At 46.6% G+C, this 20,860-nt stretch overlaps 1 protein-coding gene and 2 non-coding genes across 3 annotated transcripts; 2 read left to right on the top strand and 1 right to left on the bottom strand.

The window, feature by feature from the left end:
• Positions 1-5,830: 5,830 nt before the first annotated feature.
• LOC125506822 (protein NRT1/ PTR FAMILY 2.11) lies at positions 5,831-10,000 on the bottom strand. Its single transcript, XM_048671521.2, has 2 exons — positions 9,696-10,000; positions 5,831-7,656 (listed from the first exon to the last, which is right to left on the bottom strand). Exons 1-2 carry the CDS (start codon positions 9,880-9,882, stop codon positions 6,005-6,007), a joined length of 1,839 nt encoding a protein of 612 aa, XP_048527478.1. The 5' UTR covers positions 9,883-10,000; the 3' UTR covers positions 5,831-6,004.
• On the top strand, positions 7,755-7,827 carry TRNAR-CCU (transfer RNA arginine (anticodon CCU)). The gene has a single exon. It is a non-coding gene; the product is annotated as a tRNA-Arg (tRNA).
• On the top strand, positions 8,387-8,459 carry TRNAR-CCU (transfer RNA arginine (anticodon CCU)). The gene has a single exon. It is a non-coding gene; the product is annotated as a tRNA-Arg (tRNA).
• Positions 10,001-20,860: the final 10,860 nt, after the last annotated feature.

Raw genomic sequence — 20,860 nt, 5'->3', positions numbered from 1 at the left:
GCAAGTCGACCCTCGACTCGCAACTGGTTCTTCTATTTGTATGCCACTTGCAAGTCGACCCTCAACTTGCGACTAGGTTTTTTGTTTTGATGTCGTTTGCAAGTCGACCCTCGACCTGCAACTGGGTCTTTCATTTTGATGCCACTTGCAAGTCGACCTTCGACTTGCATCTGGGTGTTTTGTTTAATGCCACTTGCAAGTCAACCCTCCACCCGCAACCGAGTTCTTTTGTTTGATGCCACTTGCAAGCCGACACTCGACTCGCAACTATGGTGTTTCGCTAGTTGTAATAGCCCCAGTTGCAAGCCCACCATCGACACGTAATTGTGGGACCGTAGTTTTTGTTTCATTTCCACTTGCAAGTGAAGCCTCGACTTGCAACTAGGTTTTTTGTTTGATGCCACTTACAAGTCGACCCTTGACTTGCAACTGGGTCTTTTTGTTTGGTGCCACTGGCAAGTTGACCCTTGACTTGCAACCGGGTTCTTTGTTTGATGCCTCTTGCAAGTCGACCCTCGACTCGCAACTGTGGTGCTTGTCTAGTTGTAATAGCCCCAGTTGCAAGACGCCCCTCGACTTGCAACTAGGTTTTTTGTTTGATACCACTTGCAAATTGACCCTCGATTTGCAACTAGGTTTTTCGTTTGATGCCACTTGCAAGTTGACCCTTGACTTGCAACTGGGCCTTTTGTTTTATGCCACTTGCAAGTCGACCCTCGACTCGCAACTGGGTTCTTTGGTTGATGCCACTTCCAAGCCGATAATCGACTCGCAACTGTGGTCTTTTTAATATCCCTAGTTCGAAGTCCACCATCGACCCGCAATTGTGGGCCCATAGTTTTTGTTTCATTTCCACTTGCAAGTGAAGCCTCGACTCTCAACTAGGGTTTTTGTTTGATGCCACTTGCAAGTCGACCCTTGACTTGCAACTGGGTCTTTTTGTTTAATTCCACTTGCAAGTTGACCCTCGAATTGTAACCAGGTTTTTTGTTCGATGCCACTTGCAAGTCGACACTCGACTCACAACTGTAGTGTTTGTCTAGTTGTAATAGCCCCAGTTGCAAGCCGACCCTCGACTCGCAGTTGTGGTGTTTGTCTAGTTGTAAAAGCCCCATTTGCAACTCCACCATCGACTGCCAATTGCCGGCCCCTAGTTTTTTTCATTTTCCAACTTGCAAGTAAAGTCTTGACTTGCAACTTGGTTTTTTGTTTGATGCCACTTGCAAGCCGACCCTTGGCTTTCAATTAGGTCTTTGGTTTTATGCCACTTGCAAGTAAAGTCTCGACTCGCAACTGGTTCTTCTATTTGTATGCCACTTGCAAGTCGACCCTCAACTTGCAACTAGGTTTTTTGTTTTGATGTCGTTTGCAAGTCGACCCTCGACCTGCAACTGGGTCTTTCATTTTGATGCCACTTGCAAGTCGACCTTCGACTTGCAACTGGGTGTTTTGTTTAATGCCACTTGCAAGTCAACCCTCCACCCGCAACTGGAAACTGGGCCACTTGCAAGTTTAATGCCACTTGCAAGTTGACCCTTGACTTGCAACTGGGCCTTTCGTTTTATGCCACTTGCAAGTCGACCGTCGACTCGCAACTGGGTTCTTTGGTTGATGCCACTTCCAAGCCGATAATCGACTCGTAACTGTGGTATTTCTCTAGTTTTTATATCCCGACTTCAAAGTTCACCATCGACCCACAATTGTGGCCCCATAGTTTTTGTTTCACTTCCACTTGCAAAGTAAAGCCTCAACTTGCAACTAGGGTTTTTGTTTGATGCCACTTGCAAGTTGACCTTTGACTTGCAACTGGGTTTTTTTTAATTCCACTTGCAAGTTGACCCTCGACTTGCAACCGGGTTTTTTGTTCGATGCCACTTGCAAGTCGACACCCGACTCACAACTGTGGTGTTTGTCTAGTTGTAATAGCCCCAGTTGCAAGTCGACCCTCGACTCGCAACTGTGGTGTTTGTCTAGTTGCAATAGCCTCATTTGCAACTCCACCATAATGACTCACAATTGTCGGCCCCTAGTTTTTTTCATTTTCCAACTTGCAAGTAAAGTCTCGACTTGCAACTTGGTTTTTTGTTTGATGCCACTTGCAAGCCGACCCTTGACTTTCAACTAGGTCTTTGGTTTTATGCCACTTGCAAGTCGACCCTCGACTCGCAACTGGGTCTTCTATTTTTACGCCACTTGCAAGTCGACCCTCGACTTGCAACTAGGTTTTTTTGTTTTGATGTCGTTTGCAAGTCGACCCTTGACTTGCAACTGGGTCTTTTGTTTTGATGCCACCTGCAAGTCGACCGTCGACTTGCAACTGGGTGTTTTGTTTAATGCCACTTGCAAGTCAACCCTCGACCCGCAAATGGTTTTTGTTGTTTGATGCCACTTGCAAGCCGACAATCGACTCGCAACTATGGTGTTTCTCTAGTTGTAATAGCCCTAGTTGCAAGTCCACAATCGACTCGCAATTGTGGGCTGGCAGTTTTTGTTTTCATTTCCACTTTGCAAGTGAAGCCTCGACTTGCAACTAGGTTTTTTGTTTGATGCCACTTGCAAGTCGACCCTTGACTTGCAACTGGGTCTTTTTGTTTGATGCCACTTGCAAGTCGACCCTCGACTTGCAACCGGGTTCTTTGTTTGAAGCCTCTTGCAGGTCGGTCCTCGACTCGCAACTGTGGTGCTTGTCTAGTTGTAATAGCCCCAGTTGCAAGCCGCCCATCGACTTGCAACTGTGGTATTTGTCTAGTTGTAATAGCCTAGTTGCAAGTCCAACATCGACTCGCAATTGTGGACCCGCACTTTTTTTTCATTTTCCAACTTGCAAGTGAAGCCTTGACTTGCAACTAGTTTTTTTGTTTGATGCCACTTGCAAGTCGACCCTTGACTGGGAATTGGGTCTTTAGTTTTATTCCACTTGCAAGTCGACCCTCGACTTGCAACTGGGTCTTCTATTTTTTACGCCACTTGCAAGTCGACCCTCGACTTGCAATTAGGTTTTTTGTTTTGATGCCACTTGCAAGTCGACCCTCGACTTGCAACTGGGTCTTCTATTTTATGCCATTTGCAATTCGACCCTCGACTCACAACTGGGTTCCTTTGTTTGATGCCACTTGCAAGCCGACAATCGACTCGCAACTGTGGTGTTTCTCTAGTTGTAATTGCCGCAGTTGCAAGTCCACCATCGACTCGCAATTGTGGGCCTGTAGTTTTTGTTTTCATTTCCACTTGCAAGTGAAGCCTCAACTTGCAACTAGGGTTTTTCTTTGGTGCCACTTGCAAGTCGACCCTTGACTTGCAACTAGGTTTTTTGTTTTGATGCCACTTGCAAGTAAACCCTCGACTTTGCAACCGGGTTCTTTAGTTCATTCCACTTGCAAGTCAACTCTCGACTCGCAACTGTGGTGTTTGTGTAGTTGTAATAGCCCCGGTTGCAAGTCCATCATCGACTCACAATTGTGGGTCCATAGTTTTTGTTTCATTTCCACTTTGCAAGTCGATTTGCAACTAGGTTTTTTTGTTTGATGCCACTTGCAAGTCGACCCTCGACTTGCAACTAGGTTTTTTTGTTTGATGCCACTTGCAAGTCGACCCTCGACTTGCAATTGGGTCTTTTTGTTTGATACCACTTACAAGTTGACCCTCGACTTTGCAAACGGGTTCTTTGTTTGATGCTACCTGCAAGCCGACCCTCGACTCGCAACTATGGTGTTTGTCTAGTTGTAATAGCCCCTGTTGCAAGTCCACCATCGACTCGCAATTGTGGTCCCGTAGTTTTTGTTTCATATTTTGCTCACTTAGCCTTGTACTCGGTCCAGTCAACATGAATGTTTCATTCTGCAATTTTGTTGGACAAAAACAACAATACGAATTTTCCTATTCGACATAGATGTTTTTTTGCTACTATTATTGGTCTTCCAACATAAGTTTTTTTAGTTAAGTGTTGTATTTTTTTTAACACTTTTTTTGTCCTAATGTTTACAGAAGTTTCCAGTTTCCTGATAATACCTCAGCACCAACAGGATAATGATCTGTGTGTGCTGAACCAAAAAATGCAGCCTGCACAACACAAAACAAAGTTAAGCCCACTCTTTTTATTTTTCAATCATCTGCTTTTGTTATATGAACCACATAAGTAGGATAGAATTTTTGAAGTGCTACACCCTAGATGTGTATTTGTTCAAACCTTAGAGTCAGCAGCTAGTAGCATTTCTGTGTATGACATGTTCCTGCCGAAGCCTTCATTCAACGCCAATACCTGCAATTTTTTACTAGTTCATGGGGGTTAAAATTTTGAAATAGATACGGTTCATACCAACTAGACAGAGAACATAAATTTCATGATTTTTTCTTCAAAAGCACCTTTACTATTTTTATTTGATCCAAAACAATAAACCAACTTACATCTTCTTTCTGCTGCACAAAACGGCCAACATGTTGACCAGCAAGTGGGTTTGATCTATTACTCACAAGATTCAGAGCAGCATTCGATGGTGTTGCCAACTCATAAACTGGAGTGGTGAACGAGTAAGGTGGAGTCATTTGCAGGTATTGCTGTTCACTGTCTTCCATTTGAAAAAGCCTTGGTTCAAACATCACCGCTGGGTACTGGGATTGCACAGGATGCAATCAAAATTCGTCAGTAAGTTTCAACTATATTTTTTTTGCTGTCAATTTTTTGTAATGGTCCCATGCGTTCTTTGTGAATAAGAGAATCATACCTGAGTTCCAATGTAGTCTCCTGTATGAATGCATTCTTTGTACAACATTTTAATATTATACTCTATTCGCACCAAAGTTTGTATGAAAATGGAGGAGCACATCCATAAGTTATTTTCCTTAGGGGTATCAGGCTAGCATTTTTTGCCCTACACTGTTCTGTTTCTCATGGATTATTCTACTTTAGTACTAGGACTTGTTTTTCTTTTTCAAAGTAGTTTCTCTCTAGATAAATGGAAACAAACACACTCTGAATAAACTGGAACAAGGAGTTGTTTGATTATTACCATTATTCAGTCAACACACGTATTAAGCTGAACATATCAAAAACAAACAACCTATCTGACCATGCAAAAGACAGTAAAATGCAGTTTTTCTATGTTCAGTTTCTTAGGGCCAGAACAGTTATTTTTCTGAAACTAAATAACACTTGTGCTAACTATGTGTTTTCTGAAACTAAATCATAGTGTGCTTGGGTCAAACATAATGATGTCTGTGTGTTCTTTGTACCTATGGTCTGCTTCGCAAGTTACTTGATCTGATTTTTTCTGAACTTCAGCATGCGTTAGTTGACCTCTGATAGTCTGGTGTGTGTTTTTCCCACAGATGAGGACTAGCATATGTTTCATAGAAAAAGAGAAGGATATTACAGGCGCACATGATCTTGGTAACCAAACCAATTTCCCAAGGTTTTACAATCAGAAAGGGATCTACAAAGGATCTACAAGGACAGTTTCTCTCATGTCAGACAAACGAACAAACAAGCCCAACACAAAAAGGTCCAGGGTGTGGGGGTAGTTGTACTGGAAGAGGTGGGCGGCCCACATACAAACAAACAGGCCGCCACAAACAAACAAGCGCCAATTGTGCGGGGTGATCGGAAGCAACCATGCTGGTTGTTTGTCAACAAGTGGGGACATATTACATGATGATGTCAGTTTAGATGTGAGATAATATCTCACATCTAGATGTGACATAGAGAGACCCATTGATGAAACCGCTCAATTTTCACTACATGGATTGCATCAATGACGGATGCAGGTAATCATGAGGCAAGATACTCCAGTTTGTGTGTCCGTGCGGGATACACATGTTCACAGGAGACGTAGTGTTGTGTTTTGCTGCTATTCAATCTCCCCTGTTCTGTTTTGATTGATTCCAAATCTCTATTACATAGATTCACCGGGATCGATCGATGAGCATACATATGCACATATATCCATTAGACTCTACCATTCTATGCACGCATCGGAGTATATTAAGCCCCAAAAGGAGGCAATAATAACTAAGCTAAACCAGCGCCAGCCTTCTTCGGGCTGTCGTCGTCGAGCTCCACATCTCCGGCGCCGGCATCGTCGGACTTCTTGAACCTGTACCACCGTGCGCAGATCACAAAGTAGACGAGGTTCACGGCGGCGATGGCGGCGGTGACCAGGTAGAATAGGTCCACCCTACCCTCGTCCAGGTCCTGCGCCAGCCAGTCAGGCTGACCGTCCCGCCCGCGCGTCGCCCGGTGCACCACCATCACCATCAGCCCGCTTGCGTAGCTCGCCATGGCGAACCCCAGGAAGTAGAGCGCCCCCGCCACGCTCCGCATGTTCTCCGGGAACTGCCGGTAGTAGAATTCAATCTGCCCGATGGCGCCGAACGCCTCCGACAAGCCCGCCAGCAGTTGCTGCGGCACCAGCCAGAAGCACGACATCGACGAGCCGACCTTCCGTCGTCGCTGCTCCACGGCCGCTGAGACCACCATCGTCGCCACGGACAACGCCAACCCGACGCCGATCCGCTGGAGCAGGGTGATGCCGCCCTCGCGCTTCGTGAAGCGGCGGAGCGCCGGCACCACGAACCGGTCGTAGACAGGGATCCACGTCGTGAGGGCGAGCATCTGGAAGACGACGAAGGAGCCCTGCGGGATCTGGAAGCTGCTGGACTTGCTGATCCGGCGGTCCATCTGCGCGGCCTGGAGCACGACGTAGGTGCCCAGCTGGGTGAGCACGATGAAGTAGACGATCCCCGACGACCACACCGGAATGATGCGCGCCAGGCACTTGACCTCCTCCACCTGCTGCAGCGTGCACAACCGCCATGGGTCTGCCGGCGTCTTCCCGTCGACGCACAACGCGTCGTCGGGGGTCCGCACGGCCGCTTTATCGAGGCACGCGAACTGGTCGGTGTATGCCAGCTTGGAGACGAGCTTACTCTGGTGCGGTGGGTCAAACAGCTCGGCGTCGCCGCGAGCCCGACGGAGGTGGCGCTTGCGGGCTGCGGCGACGAGGACTTGGGCGAAGCTTGTGAAGGGGCTGCCCTCGGGGCGTACACGGACGTAGAGGCGCGTGCCCATGAAGAAGACGGCGCATGAGAGGCCCATGAGCGCGGCGGGCACGGCGAGCCCTAGCGCCCAATTAACGTTGCTCTGGAGGTAGATGATGACGGTTGCCGAGAGCATCATGGCGACCGTGAAGGTGAAGTAGTACCAGTTGAAGAAGCTGGCGATGCCGCGGCGACCGTCGGCGGTGCGCGGGTTGAACTGGTCGGCCCCGAAGGCGAGGTTGCATGGCCGGATGCCTCCCGCGCCGACGACCAGGAAGAAGAAGGACACCAGGATGGCGGCGAGCTGGGAGCCAGTGGGGCCCTCACACTGTTGCCCCTTGGACGCGCTGCACGCGGGAGGATGGAGGGTGTGGATGGCGGCCGTGAGCGTGAGGATGAGCATGCCGACGAAGGAGGACATGGTGGCGGCGGCGATGGTGGTGTAGCGGCCGAGGTAGGTGTCGCTGACGTAGGCGCCCAGGACGGTGGCGAGGTTGCTGGTGCCGGAGAATACGTTGAGGAGGGTGGCGGCGTTGACGCTCGGCATGTGGTACACCGTCGTCAGGTACACCAGCATGTTCGACAGCGTGCCGATCGTCCCGAGCTTCTCGAACGTCTCGTTCCCTGCGATTACAAATCCACATTCACTCAGTTTGACTAGCTCAGATTAAATTCAAAAAACTAACGGTGTTCAACCAGCAAAGTAAAATGGAGGCATAGCAGCGCCTGTAGCTCAGTGGATAGAGCGTCCGTTTCCTAAGCGGAAGGCCGTAGGTTCGACCCCTACCTGGCGCGTCTCTTTTTTTGCTTCATAGAATTTTTTCCTTTAAATTCTAACAAAGCTGGGCATGAGGCTTGTGTCTATAATTTGATGCAGTATACCATAAGATGTTAGTCCTTGCGCTGGTATGCAGGACACATATGTTTTGCTGAGCCCAGGTGCCACATGTGCACGCTGGAGGGTGGTCAGCGTGGATCACAACAGTGGTGGTGAGGATGAACATGCCAATGAAGGAGGGGACGGTGGCGGCGGCGATGGGGCCGAGGTAAGTATCACTGACGTAGGCGCCAATGATGGTGGCGAGACTGCTCGAGCTAGAGAAGATGTTGAGGAGGGTGGTAGCGTTGACACTCGGCATGTGGTACACCGTCCTCAGGTACACCAACATGTTCTACCGTGTTTCGATCGTCCCTAGCTTTTACAATGTCTCGTTCCTTGTGACAAACAAACACATATTCGTTTAGTTTTACTAGTTCAAAATTAAATCAAAAGATAGGGATTCATCTTTTGTGAAATTCAGTTGCCACTTGCCAAGTTGTTTCTAGAAAACATCTCATTAAATTTGCCATAGCAGCGCCTGTAGCTCAGTGGATAGAGCGTCCGTTTCCTAAGCGGAAGGCCGTAGGTTTGACCCCTACCTGGCGCGGTGCTTTTTTTTTGTTACTGGTCCTGTCATCTACTCCCTCCGTCCTATAATATAAGAACGTTTTTTTTATACTAGTGTAGTGCAAAAAACGCTTTTATATTATGCGACGGAGGAAGTACAAGACTGATACAAAAAACTGATAAACCAGCATCATACACCCCAAAAATAGGGGAAACATGTAATTTTCCACTATATAAAGTTATTTTCTTTAAAGGATGTTTGGACTACCACACAAAAAGTGTAAATGTGCCAAAAAAACAAACAAACAGATGTGGTGGGAAAATTAAAGAAGGAAAGGGAAAAAATCATAGGGTAGTGACTGGTCCTGGAAGAGTGGAATTTGGGGACCCGGTGGCTCCATGGAGCCCATTGCTTTTTGAAAGTGTAGAATTTAAATTTAGCAGTTCCAAAAACTCTACAAAAATAGCCCACGTGCACACGGATGTGCTGTGCATATATGCAATTTTTTGACTGTAAATTCTGCAACTTTACCGTTTTGTGCGGGTAAATTCTGAAACTTTTAGCTACACAAGAAAGAGAAATGTGCGGATCCATAATACATAGTAGTATGCATATACATCCCATTTTCACGCACATGTTTCCTTTTTTGTGCGCGTGAAAATTTTTACTAATGAAATTTTACACGTATACATAGTTCATATCTATATGTACATGTGAATATGTTTTAAACTGTTTTTAAGTGCGCTAGTGGTGAGGAATGAGGAGGAGATATGCATGATATGGGCAGATATATAGCTAGCAGCCTTCTTGGACCTTTTTTTTTGCGAAAAGCAGCTTTGTTGGAACTGTTGGCTGGGTGCATACACAGCACCATACACATGGCATGGGAGCTCATTTTCATGGAATTGTGGGCACTTGTCGATCGTCAGGCAAAGCAAAGCTAAAGGAGGGCACATGTTGGCATGGCACGGCACGCCATGGCAATATGTCGTTAGCTAGCAACAACTGGTAGCAAGCAAAGGTAAACAACTAACTGAATTATTGTCATCATCCGTCCCTACGTACTCCTGCCTTTTCGGCCGTTTCCTCATCAGACTGATGGTGTGCAACCATTAGTTTTCTGAGATCCAGGCACAGCAAGAAGGAGAAAACAGTAGCAAGTTCAGCAGGGTCCAATGGCTAGCTACTAGTGAGCAGGGCGAGAGATGCAAGGAGAAGATTTGAGCGTGACATGAGCATGCAGGGAAAATCAAAGGGAGCAGGCAGGTAAATCACCTATGACGTACGGCATGGCCTTCCATCCGCGGTGGTTGTGGACGGCGCCCGCCTCCTCCTCGCCGTCGCCGGCGTCCGAGGACGACGACCCGGCCTCCTCGGAGACGGCCTTCATCGCCGTCTGCTCCTTGCTCATGGCCTTGTGCTCCTCCTCCTCCTGCTGCTGCCGAGGCTTATTTGCGTCCATCGATCTCTTGCTCACTGAACACTACGCAAGCACCAAGCTAGCAGCTGGCGCGCGTAGGTAGGTAGATGGTGTGGCGTTGCTTCTGAGGAGGGGAGGAGATGCCGGCCGTATAAATAAGCTCAGCTTCCAGCCAGAGTATGGGATCTTGCTTCCAAAGATACTTTTCAGAGAGACGGAGGGAGCAAATTAAGTTTCTCTTTCTCACTCAATCTCTCTCTCTCTCTCTCTCTCTCTCTCTCGGTAGTGAAACGGGGCCAGCTGCTGCGTGTACATTCATACATACAGTACAGAGACGGGAAGAAAGCAACGTGCGTGATGAGCAGAGAGAGACCTCCGTGTGGTCGTTTTTCTGAATGGGGCCGGCGTGCCATAAAAATGCAGCTAGCTGTAGCCTGCCGGAGGCAAATCATTGAGGCAGCTACGGTAGAGGGTCTTTGCTTCTTCTCTCTTAAAAATGAGGTGAGGTCTTTGTTCGGATATCAGGCAGTTTTTGATTATAATCTTGATCTAATTAAATTAGCAACATCACATGATTGCTTGTACGGCAAACCGCATAGACAGGGACTAGCTAGGAGGAACATTTGATATATACTCACATGGACCAAAGACGCGTGCCAACAGAGAAAGGTTCAGAACATATAAATCCACCGGAACTCCCATGCAACAACATAGTCGGCCATCGTCCGCCGTAGAGAAATATAAGTGGAAGCACGCGGGCAAACGTTAAAGATGTACCCCCTCCGTTTCAAAATAGATAACCCAATTATATATTAACTTTGTAGACTCTACAAAGTTAGTATAAAGTTAGGTCGTTTATTTTAAAACGGAAGGAGTAGTATCGACGATGGTGTTCAAGACGAGGTGGTCGTCTAGCGTAGAGGAAATAGTGGAAGCAGACAGACCGACGTCGAGGATGTAGTCAAATTGTATACACGGATTGCAGACAGACAAACGTCAAGGTGATATTAAACGAGGTGAGGAGTGTATACGCTGGATTGCACGGGCGTGCAACACGACAAGGTTGCTAGCTAGTGGGAAAGCAAAGGATGGAGGAAGAAGAGAGGGAGCAGTTGGCTGGCTGGCTACTGCGCGTTAGAGTGAGTGAGCCAGAGTAGGTTGGATTATTGCACGTGATGCAGACACACCCATGTGAACCCTGGGATGAGATTCAAGTGGACCGGTCCTAGATCGGCCGGCTCCACGTCAAGCAACATGTCGGCCGTAGCACGTACGTCTGAGCTGTTTTTATATACTCACAAGAGTTAAAACAGCTCCTGGCTAGCTCTTTTTCAGAAATAATGGTGAAAATCAATGTTTCATACAGAAAATATAGATATCCACCATAGCGTGTATGCATTTAATACATCAGCGAATCTTCTCATCCCCTGTTTAAGAATTCATCCGATTAACCAGTTAACTTGCCGATTAATCCTTACTCGTAGGGTCATCGAGTAGCCGATAAACCAAAAAATCGTTCGATTAATTGATTAAATGGCCGATTAACTTACCGATTAGCCAATTAATCTCCTACTCGCTAGCCAACCGAGCAGCTACCAGTTAACGATTTTCTCAACAGTGTTCTCATTTGTGGTGTACATATAGGAAAACAAATATCTGGACCAAATCACAGCTTCCCGTACCACAATTTTATATTTTCATTTGCGGCCTACAAATTAACGTATCCTTTCATAAACATTTTTAACATGTGTAAAATACATCCATCCATGTCTGCATAATCTTTTTGAAGAAACTGTAATTATTCTTTTATTCTCTTCGATCCATGTTACTTGTAACGAGTGTATATTGATAAATAGAATTATTAGGTCATCAGGCATACAAATTGAAAGGGCATTCCAAGGGACGTACTTGGATGAATCAGCAAAATCCTGTACAAGGTGCCATAACAATTTACGACCAAATATTTCCCAAAAAAGGGAGTCGTCTTGTCGTGAAATTAGAAAACACAACGCATGGTGCAATCTTAATAAAAAATACATCATAACTAGTGAACAATGTTTTTAGTTAATAAACCTTGACTTTCACCCCGCTTTATAAATAAAGTCAACACAAGTAGTGAGCAATTAACCCAAAAAAATAAATTGTGAGTAATTAAGGCCCTGTTTGTTTGGGTTTATATTCAGTTTTTACAATTTTTTGTTTGTATAAGCCCAAACAAAAAGAGCCTAAGGGAAGGAAAACATGTGCCTAGAGTATTAGGGAAGACGTAAGAGCATCTATAGCCGGATATACCAAATCTGGCCACTCAAACGCCTGCAAATGTGTCTGAACGCGTCCACTGACAGTGACCGGGGAGCCTTTAAATTTCCTTCTCTCATTCGAATACCTCATAGTTCATCCCTCAAAGCCATATAAACCATGCAAAGAAAACATGTACGTAGTACGGAGATCAACTAAACCTACACGACACTACTTGTAGCCGTCGGAGATGTTCACTATCTCTGTTCGAAACTCCGGGTACATGGGCAACAGACACGACTCTGGCTCCTCGTCGGCCTCCGCCTCCATCTTTACATCCAACTCGTTGAAAAGCAAATGAGTCTTCGCCTGTTCTTGCACACCAGTTGGACTCCACGTATGCCTCATCTTGGATGGACTCTAGGATAATGGTCTGCTCCGCCATATCCGCCGCTTGGATGACCTCAAACTCCGCCATGGTGAAGCCTGCAACTGGCGCCGACTCCTCTTCCGTCTTAGCCACCTCCTTCGGATTCGGATCCGCCCCTTCCATGGGCTCCGGCTGCTGCTCCCCCTCCTCTTCCTCCTCCTCCTGCTCCTTCGGCTCCTTCGAGTCCGGAGGCAGGCCGACCGCAATCCAGGAGGCGTTCCTCGCCCGAATCTCCTCCTGGATCTGGAAGTGGCGCTCCGGCGTTAGCATAGTGTAAGCGGTCTTCTTCTACGGGGCCATGATGTTGGCGGACGGCGAGGGAAGAGGGACACAGAGACGAAGAGAAATGGATGGGCTCAGATTGGCGGCGCGGAGAGGGAGGACAATGATGTGGCTAGGGCTGAGGGATGCCGTCTGGCTTAATTAGCCAAACACTAGTAGAAAAAGGGTAATTTGTCCCGGTTCATAAGGGCCTTTAGTCCCGGTTCTGGAACCGGGACTAAAGGGTCGTTACTAAAGGCCCCACCTTTAGTCCCGGTTCTTATACGAACCGGGACTAAAGGCCCTCCACGTGGCCGCTGCGTGGAGGTCCACCTTTAGTCCCGGTTGGTGCCACCAACCGGTACTAAAAAAACTTTTATGATTTTTTTATTTCTTTTTGAAATTTTATTTTTGAAAAATTTTCCTAAATTATTTTAACCTCTAATCTCTAATCAGCCCTCATCACTGCTCAATTTAACATCTAATATCTAATCACCCCTCATGATTTCAAATCATCTAACTTTCCGAACGGTCATCCATCCTCTCACTACCCCAGCCTGAGCATGCTTAACTTACGGGTTCTATTCTCCCTCGTTTCTAAGTCTGCACTTGTTGTTTTTCTGACAATAGTAAGATGTCAATCCTATTAACCCTCAGGAGTTTAGCTTGAGCATGAAGTCACACATTTCACTGTTTGAGTTTGAAACTATCGTTCTAAAAAACAATAATTATTTAGTAACACTAATATTTCTTGAATTAGTAGTTTGACCATTGTTTGACCAGATTTGACCAAAATTCAAAAAAATTGAAATAATTATTTAGTAACACTAATATTCTTGAATAATTATTTAGTAACACTAATACTTCTTGAATAAGTAGTTTGACCAGATTTAACGAAAATTCAAAAAAACTGAAATTTGAGCATAACTTTTTTTCCTTTTAGAATTTGAGGATTCTAAAAATTTACAAACAGGCCATAGGCCGTCAAAAAAGGATGCGGATTTTCGTGCTGAACATTTTGATATATTATACATTTTTTTCTAACATCGTATGCAAAAGTTATAGGCGTTTTACATTTTCCCTACACTTTTTGCAAAATATGTCTAAATTTAAGTTTTTAAATTTTCCTAACTAGTAGATGTAGTAACATAACTACATCTCGAAGGATTTTAACTTTTGAAGTTTTTATCATTTTCTTTTGCTTTTTGCAAAACTGGAAAGGCGATACACGAGGGGTGGGGTAGGATTTGAAAATTGCATCATTAGTACCGGTTCGTGACATGAACCGGTACTAAAGGTCTAACCTTTAATACCGGTTGGTGCCACGAACCGGTACTAATGCCTCAACCCCATTAGTACCGGTTCATGGCACGAACCGATACTAAAAGTCTAACCTTTAGTACCGGTTCATGCTACGAACCGGTACTAATGGGCATCGCACCCTTTAGTCCCGGTTCGGGGCACCAACCGGGACTAAAGGTCCCATTTGAACCGGGAGTAATGTCTGTATGGTGCCCTAGCCGCTCGAACCGGGACTAATGTTCACATTAGTCCCGGTTCGTAATGCAACTAGTACTAATGCTCTTTTCTGGCCGAACCAAAGCCCCTTTTTCTACTAGTGAAACTTTGGCCTCGGGCAATCAGTCGCGGCCCCACACATTGTTCACACCCTCACCGGAGGAGACGCCCGTTAGACCGTTGGGTTTCCAGGGCGATTCCCTGGGGGACCCGCACATCAGTCCGACTTGACGGAAGCGTCCGGTCACGCCAGAGCGTCTCCATATCCGCTTCAGATTTGAGCTGAATATGAGGGGTGCCGGTCAACCCGGGCGTTTCAGTCCAGTTTGAAGCATCTAGATGGGTCGGATTTTTTGATCAGCCAATGACCGGACGGCCCATCTAAACGTTTGAGGCGCCCGACCGTAGATGCTCTAGCAATACCAACTAGCTAGGCGGCTCCCGGTCTTTGACCATGCGCACAGATATATAGCTAATGAACAATATTTTTAGTTAACAAACTCTAACTTTTGTCTGGCTTTATAAATGACGCAAATATAACTAGTGAGCAATTAGGGGAAGGAAAACATGTACATATTACCGCCAAAGAAAAACATGTACATAGAGCATTAGGGGAGACGTCTGTACCAGTACCAACTAGATAGGCGGCTCGCGAATCAACCTGTGGTTGAGTTGGTTAGGTGGACAGTGGTATCCCCAACCCACCAGGGTTCAAATTCTGGTGCTCGCATTATTCCTGAATTTATTTCAGGATTTCCGGCGATGCGCTTTCAGTGGGAGGAGACGTTCCCGTCGACGACGAGGCGCCTACGATGACTTCGTAAATCTCAAGATGATATGTCGGCTCAGTCTCTCGGAGATGCTCGTAGGGGTATGGTGTGCGTGTGTGCGTTTATAGGGATGAGTGTATGCGCGTGTATATGAGCGCTTGTGTCTGTACTGATGCTAAAAAAAAAACTAGATAGGCGGCTCCAAATCTTTGACCAGCATCGATAGATAGATTGGATAACGCCTGTCAGCTTTCAAGTATTTTGCTCCATGCATGCAGGTCTCTAGTTTCTAGAATCTGATTAATTAGAGCATGAAACATTGGTCGTCGACACCTGTCCGACTTTGCCCCCTTATCATTAGTTCATGATCGAGTGGGGTGAGTGCATTTTCTTTCGGCTGTGAGACAACGATCGATCATGATCGTGCATAATATGCATGATTTCTCTTCCTCCCGATCATCTGAAGCTGGCTACTTCTCTGCTACTCTACCTCTATGCAGTTTTTTTTTTCCGAAAAGGGGGCTCCCCGGCCTCTGCATCAGAGTGATGCATACGGCCATCTTATTAATCAAATAACAAAAGATGTCAACAAGGTTCCAAAGTCTCCAGTTGATAGAAGGAAAATGCAGCTCACACAGAGCTTAAAAAGGCTAGATACACAAACTAGTCAGGAAAAGATGCCACAACCGGCTGGCTAAAAATAGATAGGTAAACTAATTGCCTATCCTATTACATGACCGTCATCCAAACCGGTTGAAGATATCCCGAGTTACCATCTCCCAACGGATAGATCCAATAACCAAACGCTCACAGGCCTCCATCGGAGTGAGTAGCGACCACGAACGGATCACTGCCGTAGCTCGAAAAATAACCTGAAAAAAGTGAATCAGTGATGTTCTATTAAAAATCAAATCATTTCTGCAATTCCAGATAGTCCACAACAAAGCGCAAACTCCAACCCGAATATGTATTGCTAAGTCAGGCTCAACCCCATTAAGCCATGTCCCAAATAATGCACTGACCGAAGTCGGTGGAGTAATATTAAAAGCAATATGGACAGTCCGCCAAAGGATTTTGGCCAACGGACAATCAAAGAATAAATGCGTAATCGTCTCATCCCGATCACAGAAACTACACCTAGTAGGTCCTGTCCAATTACGCTTTATCAAGTTGTCCTTTGTTAAAATAACTTGTTTATGGACAAACCACATAAACACTTTAATTTTTAAAGGAACTTTGACTGCCCAACCATACTTGGAAGTTGGAATGGAGTTCGAATTAATAACATCAATATACATTGATTTAACTGTAAATACTCCAGACCTAGTCAACTTCCAGCATAATTCATCGGGTTGGTGAGAAAGTTGAACGTCCATCAGTCTCCTAACTAGATGGAGCCATTCTTCCCAACGATTGCCCGCTAGCGACCGTCTAAACTAAATATTAAGGGGGATAGATTGAAATACCGTTGCCACAAATACCTCACGTCGTTGAGCAATCCGATATAAAGACGGATATTGAATGGCTAAAGGTGAGTCGCCAAGCCAAGTATCCTCCCAGAAACGTGTACTTGCACCGTTTCCAATAACAAATCTCGTCCTATTGAATATTGATTGTTTGACTTTCATTAGTCCTTTCCAGAAAGGCGAATCAGTCGGTCTGACTGTGACCTGGGACAATGTTTTAGTCTGGAGGTACTTGCTGCGGAGGATCTGCGCCCACATGGCCTCAGTCCCGGAAGAAAGCTTCCACAACCACTTACTAAGAAGGCATCTATTCTTGACTTCAAGATTTTCAATACCAAGACTCCCTTGGTCTTTCGGTCGACAGATGATGTCCCATTTAGCAAGCCGGTATTTTCTTTTAAGATCATCACCCTGCCAGAAGAAACGCGACCGATAGAAGTCCAGTCTTTTCCTAACACCAACTGGGACCTCAAAAAACGATAAGAGGAACATAGGCATACTCGTGAGCACCGAATTAATCAATATCAAACGGCCTCCGTATGACATGAGCTTACCCTTCCAGCAGCTCAGTTCTTTCTCAAATCGATCCTCGATGCACTTTCATTCTCTGTTTGTCAGCCTATGATGGTGTATCGGAATACCAATGTATGAGAAAGGTAAACTCCCCAACTCGCACCCAAACAGTTGCCTATAAGACTCCTGATCGTCTTTGGCTCTACCAAATCAAAACAACTCGCTCTTATGAAAGTTAATCTTTAACCCGGTCAATTGTTCAAAAAGGCATAACACCAGCTTCATATTTCTCGCCTTGGCCAAATCATGCTCCATAAAGCTGATTGTATCATCTGCGTATTGAAGGATGGAAACACCTCCATCAACGAGATGAGGTACCAAACCACCCACTTGACCATTCTCCTTAGCCCTCCCTATCAAAATTGCTAACATATCCACCACAATGTTAAACAAGATAGGGGACATCGGATCTCCTTGTCTGAGGCCTTTATGTGTCTGGAAGTAATGACCTATATCGTCATTCACTTTAATTCCCACACTCCCTTTTTGCGTAAAGGATTCGACCTATCGGCGCCAGGCTTCATCAAAACCCTTCATACGCAATGCCTGTTGGAGGAATGGCCATTTGACCTTATCGTACGCTTTTTCGAAATCCACCTTAAAAATTACTCCATCTAATTTTTTGGAATGGATTTCATGGAGCGTTTCATGAAGAACAACCACCCCTTCAAGGATGTTCCTGTCCGGCATGAAAGCAGTTTGGGATTGTTGCACCACAGAATGCGCAATCTGTGTGAGCCTATTGGTCCCGACCTTCGTGAAGATTTTGAAACTAACATTGAGGAGGCAGATCGATCTGAACTGCTCAATTCTCACAGCATCCATTTTCTTAGGGAGCAATGTGATAGTTCCAAAATTCAGGTGAAATAATTGAAGCTTTCCAGAGAAGAGATCATAAAACATAGGTAGTAAATCCCCGTTAATTATGTGCCAGCACTTTTTATAGAACTCAACCGGGAACCCATCCGGTCCGGGAGCCTTATTGTTTTTCATTTGTGCAATAGCATCGAACACCTCCTTCTCTGAGAACGGGGCAACCAGGATATCATTATCAGCAGCAGACAACTGAGGCACATCCTCAGTCCTGGACTCATCGAGGGACACACAATTATCCTCCGGAGGTCCAAATAACCGTCTATAATACTCGGAATATAGGTTTTGAGATTATCTTGACCTAAAATCGTACCCTCATCCTGTTCAAGCTGAAAGATCCGCTTCTTTCTGTGCTTACCATTAGCAATGAGGTGAAAGAATTGAGTATTCGCGTCCCCTTGGACCACTTTGCGGACCTTAGCTCGCGAAGCCCACTTCAATTCTTCTTCGCGGAGAAGTTCTTTTAGCCTCTTCTCCGCCTCATTTTTGACCTGGAGCTCAGGAGGCAGCAAAATCGCGGATTCGGCTTTTATGTCCAGGGCATGTACAAGAGAAAGGAGCCTATCCTTCTCGATCTTATACACCCCACTGAGGTGCTTAGCCCAACCCCGTAAGAAACTTCGCAAATGCCTAATCTTATTCTGCCAACGCTCGACCGTCGTCCTTCCTCCTACCCCCTTAGCCCATTCCCTGGCTATGAGGTCGAAGAACCCCTCGCGTTCGAACCAGGCCATCTCAAATGAAAAGGTGTTTTTGTTTCCTAAATGGTTCGGCTCCCCTGAGTCGACGAACAATGGTGTGTGATCAGAAATTCCCCGCGTGAGAGCTTGCACCGTAACAAGAGGGAACTTCTGTTCCCACTCCACGCTCGCGAGAACTCGATCAAGCTTTTCATATGTCGGGTTTGGCAGAGCATTAGCCCAGGTAAACTTTCTACCAGAAAGCTCTATCTCCCTTAGATCCAAGCTTTCAATAATGGTATTGAACATAAACGACCACCTGCCGTCGAAATTATCATTATTTTTCTCCTCTCTCCTCCTAATGATATTGAAATCACCCTCGACCAATAACGGAAGCTGCTCGGATCCACAGATCCGAACCAGGTCCGCTAGAAAGTCCGGTTTAAGTTCGGGCTATGCGACACCATAAACCGCCACCAATGCCCAGTTGAACCCATCAACTTTAGAACTAACTCGAAACTTTACCGCGAAGTCACCCATTACTACACTCCGGACTTCAAGGGAGTCGCATCTCACACCCAGTAAGATACCTCCTGATCTTCCTCGCGGAGGGAGGCGATGCCAATCGAAATCAATACCACCCACAAGAGAGGATAGAAACTGCGGTGCAAAATTATCTCGACCGGTTTCCGATAAAGCAATAAAATCTAACCGATGTTCCAGAGAAGCCTCAGCAAGAAACCTTCTTTTAGCCAAGTCTTTCAGACCTCTGCTATTCCAAAAGATTCCTTTCATAGTTCATCATGGAATTTTTTAGTAGTCCGTATCCTAGCACTCCTACGAACTGCAGAATCGGGATAAATCTTCCGTTTCCACTTACACTTTGGCATAGTGGGCTCTGTCGCCCGGTCCTCATAACCGGGCTGAACGGAACTAACCGCTGGAACATCTAAAGGCACATCACCGTCCTCAGACTCCTGATTAGAAGGTGCTAGATCCGCACACAGATTATCTAGCACTCTAACCCCTAACGCATCAATATCCTCATCATTCATGGGTTTAACCGCTGCAAGATTACGAATAGTCTCTAAGGCACGCTCCGCCTCCAAATCTAACATATCATTCACCGAATTAGAGATCTCATTAGCAGTAGCACCAAGTGAAACTCCTAATTGGTTTGCATTATTAATAATGTCCTCATGAGAAAAATGCAATAAAGAATTAGATATGTTGACGGACATACCAGAAGATATCGCAGCATCATGAAGCTTAGCTGCCCTCATAGTGCACCGCTGCTGTATATCGTCCACCTCCGGACGGTCCTGAACGCGAGCACTCATCCGTCTCCCCGTCGAGACCGGGTCCGGGATCCCGCCAAAGGCAACAACCTCGTCTCTAGTGAACACAGGAGGCGGCTGCGGGCTCCCAGGGCCCTCGGACAAGTTCCCCGCGGGTAGGACAAGAGACGGGACATCTGGGGCCACCTGCCCGCTCCCTCCCCCTGCCCCACCCACCGGCTCGGAGCGAAGCGTCGAAGTCGCAGGAGGAACGATCCTCCTGACCGCAGTGGAGGAAGGGAGGACTAGGGCCACCTGGCCCAACCCCCCCCCCCTCTGCCAGCGCTTCGGGAGACATGGGTGCCACCGCCAAGACCTGAGGAGGAAGAGCCGAGGCCGCCTGCCTCGGGCTCCCACTCCCAGCGCTGGGCGACCCCGACGCGAGCGGCGTCACCGACGTCAGTACAGGGAATGGAGAAGTCGAGGCCACCTGCCCTGACCCCCCTCCCCCAAGGCCCACCTCGAACGTAGAAGACATCACCGGAGCCACGACCACCGGTGAAGCAAGGGAAATAGAAGCGACCTCCGGCTCCCCTTCCCGAACTGCAGCCCCCTCAAAGTCCAACAAAGGAAGCGTGTGTTCAAACATATCATCAGTCTCCACCCGATCACTCCAAAGTCTGGGAGGCGCAGAAGCAGGCTCAAAAGACCCAAATCGCAGTGACGTCATAGGCACCGAAGGTGAGGGTGCCAGCTCAACCCCGGTCCCCTCCCCGGCAACTGAGCATCTGGGCGAGACCCGGTCGACCCCTCTCGAGCGGACTCGGCCGGTGCCCCCTTGGCTCCTGCACCGCCGTCACTCTCGTGCATATCAACATCATCCCCATTAACCTCCTCAGCAAACATCTCAGTGTCCTTGAACTCTATGTCAAGC

The sequence above is a fragment of the Triticum urartu genome, chromosome 5A, assembly GCF_056163025.1.
Source record: "Triticum urartu cultivar PI428250 chromosome 5A, HENAU_Tu73, whole genome shotgun sequence".
NCBI lineage: Eukaryota > Viridiplantae > Streptophyta > Magnoliopsida > Poales > Poaceae > Triticum > Triticum urartu.
This window is presented reverse-complemented; position numbering and strand designations above follow the sequence as displayed.

What these genes read in the sequence shown, in the direction of transcription:
- LOC125506822 (XM_048671521.2), bottom strand. Translation starts at nt 9,882, where the DNA reads ATGGACGCAAATAAGCCTCGGCAGCAGCAGGAGGAGGAGGAGCACAAG. An exon ending in GGCCATGCCGTACGTCATAG is followed by an intron (nt 7,657 to 9,695) that starts GTGATTTACCTG and finishes TTGTAATCGCAG; the next exon opens with GGAACGAGACGTTCGAGAAG.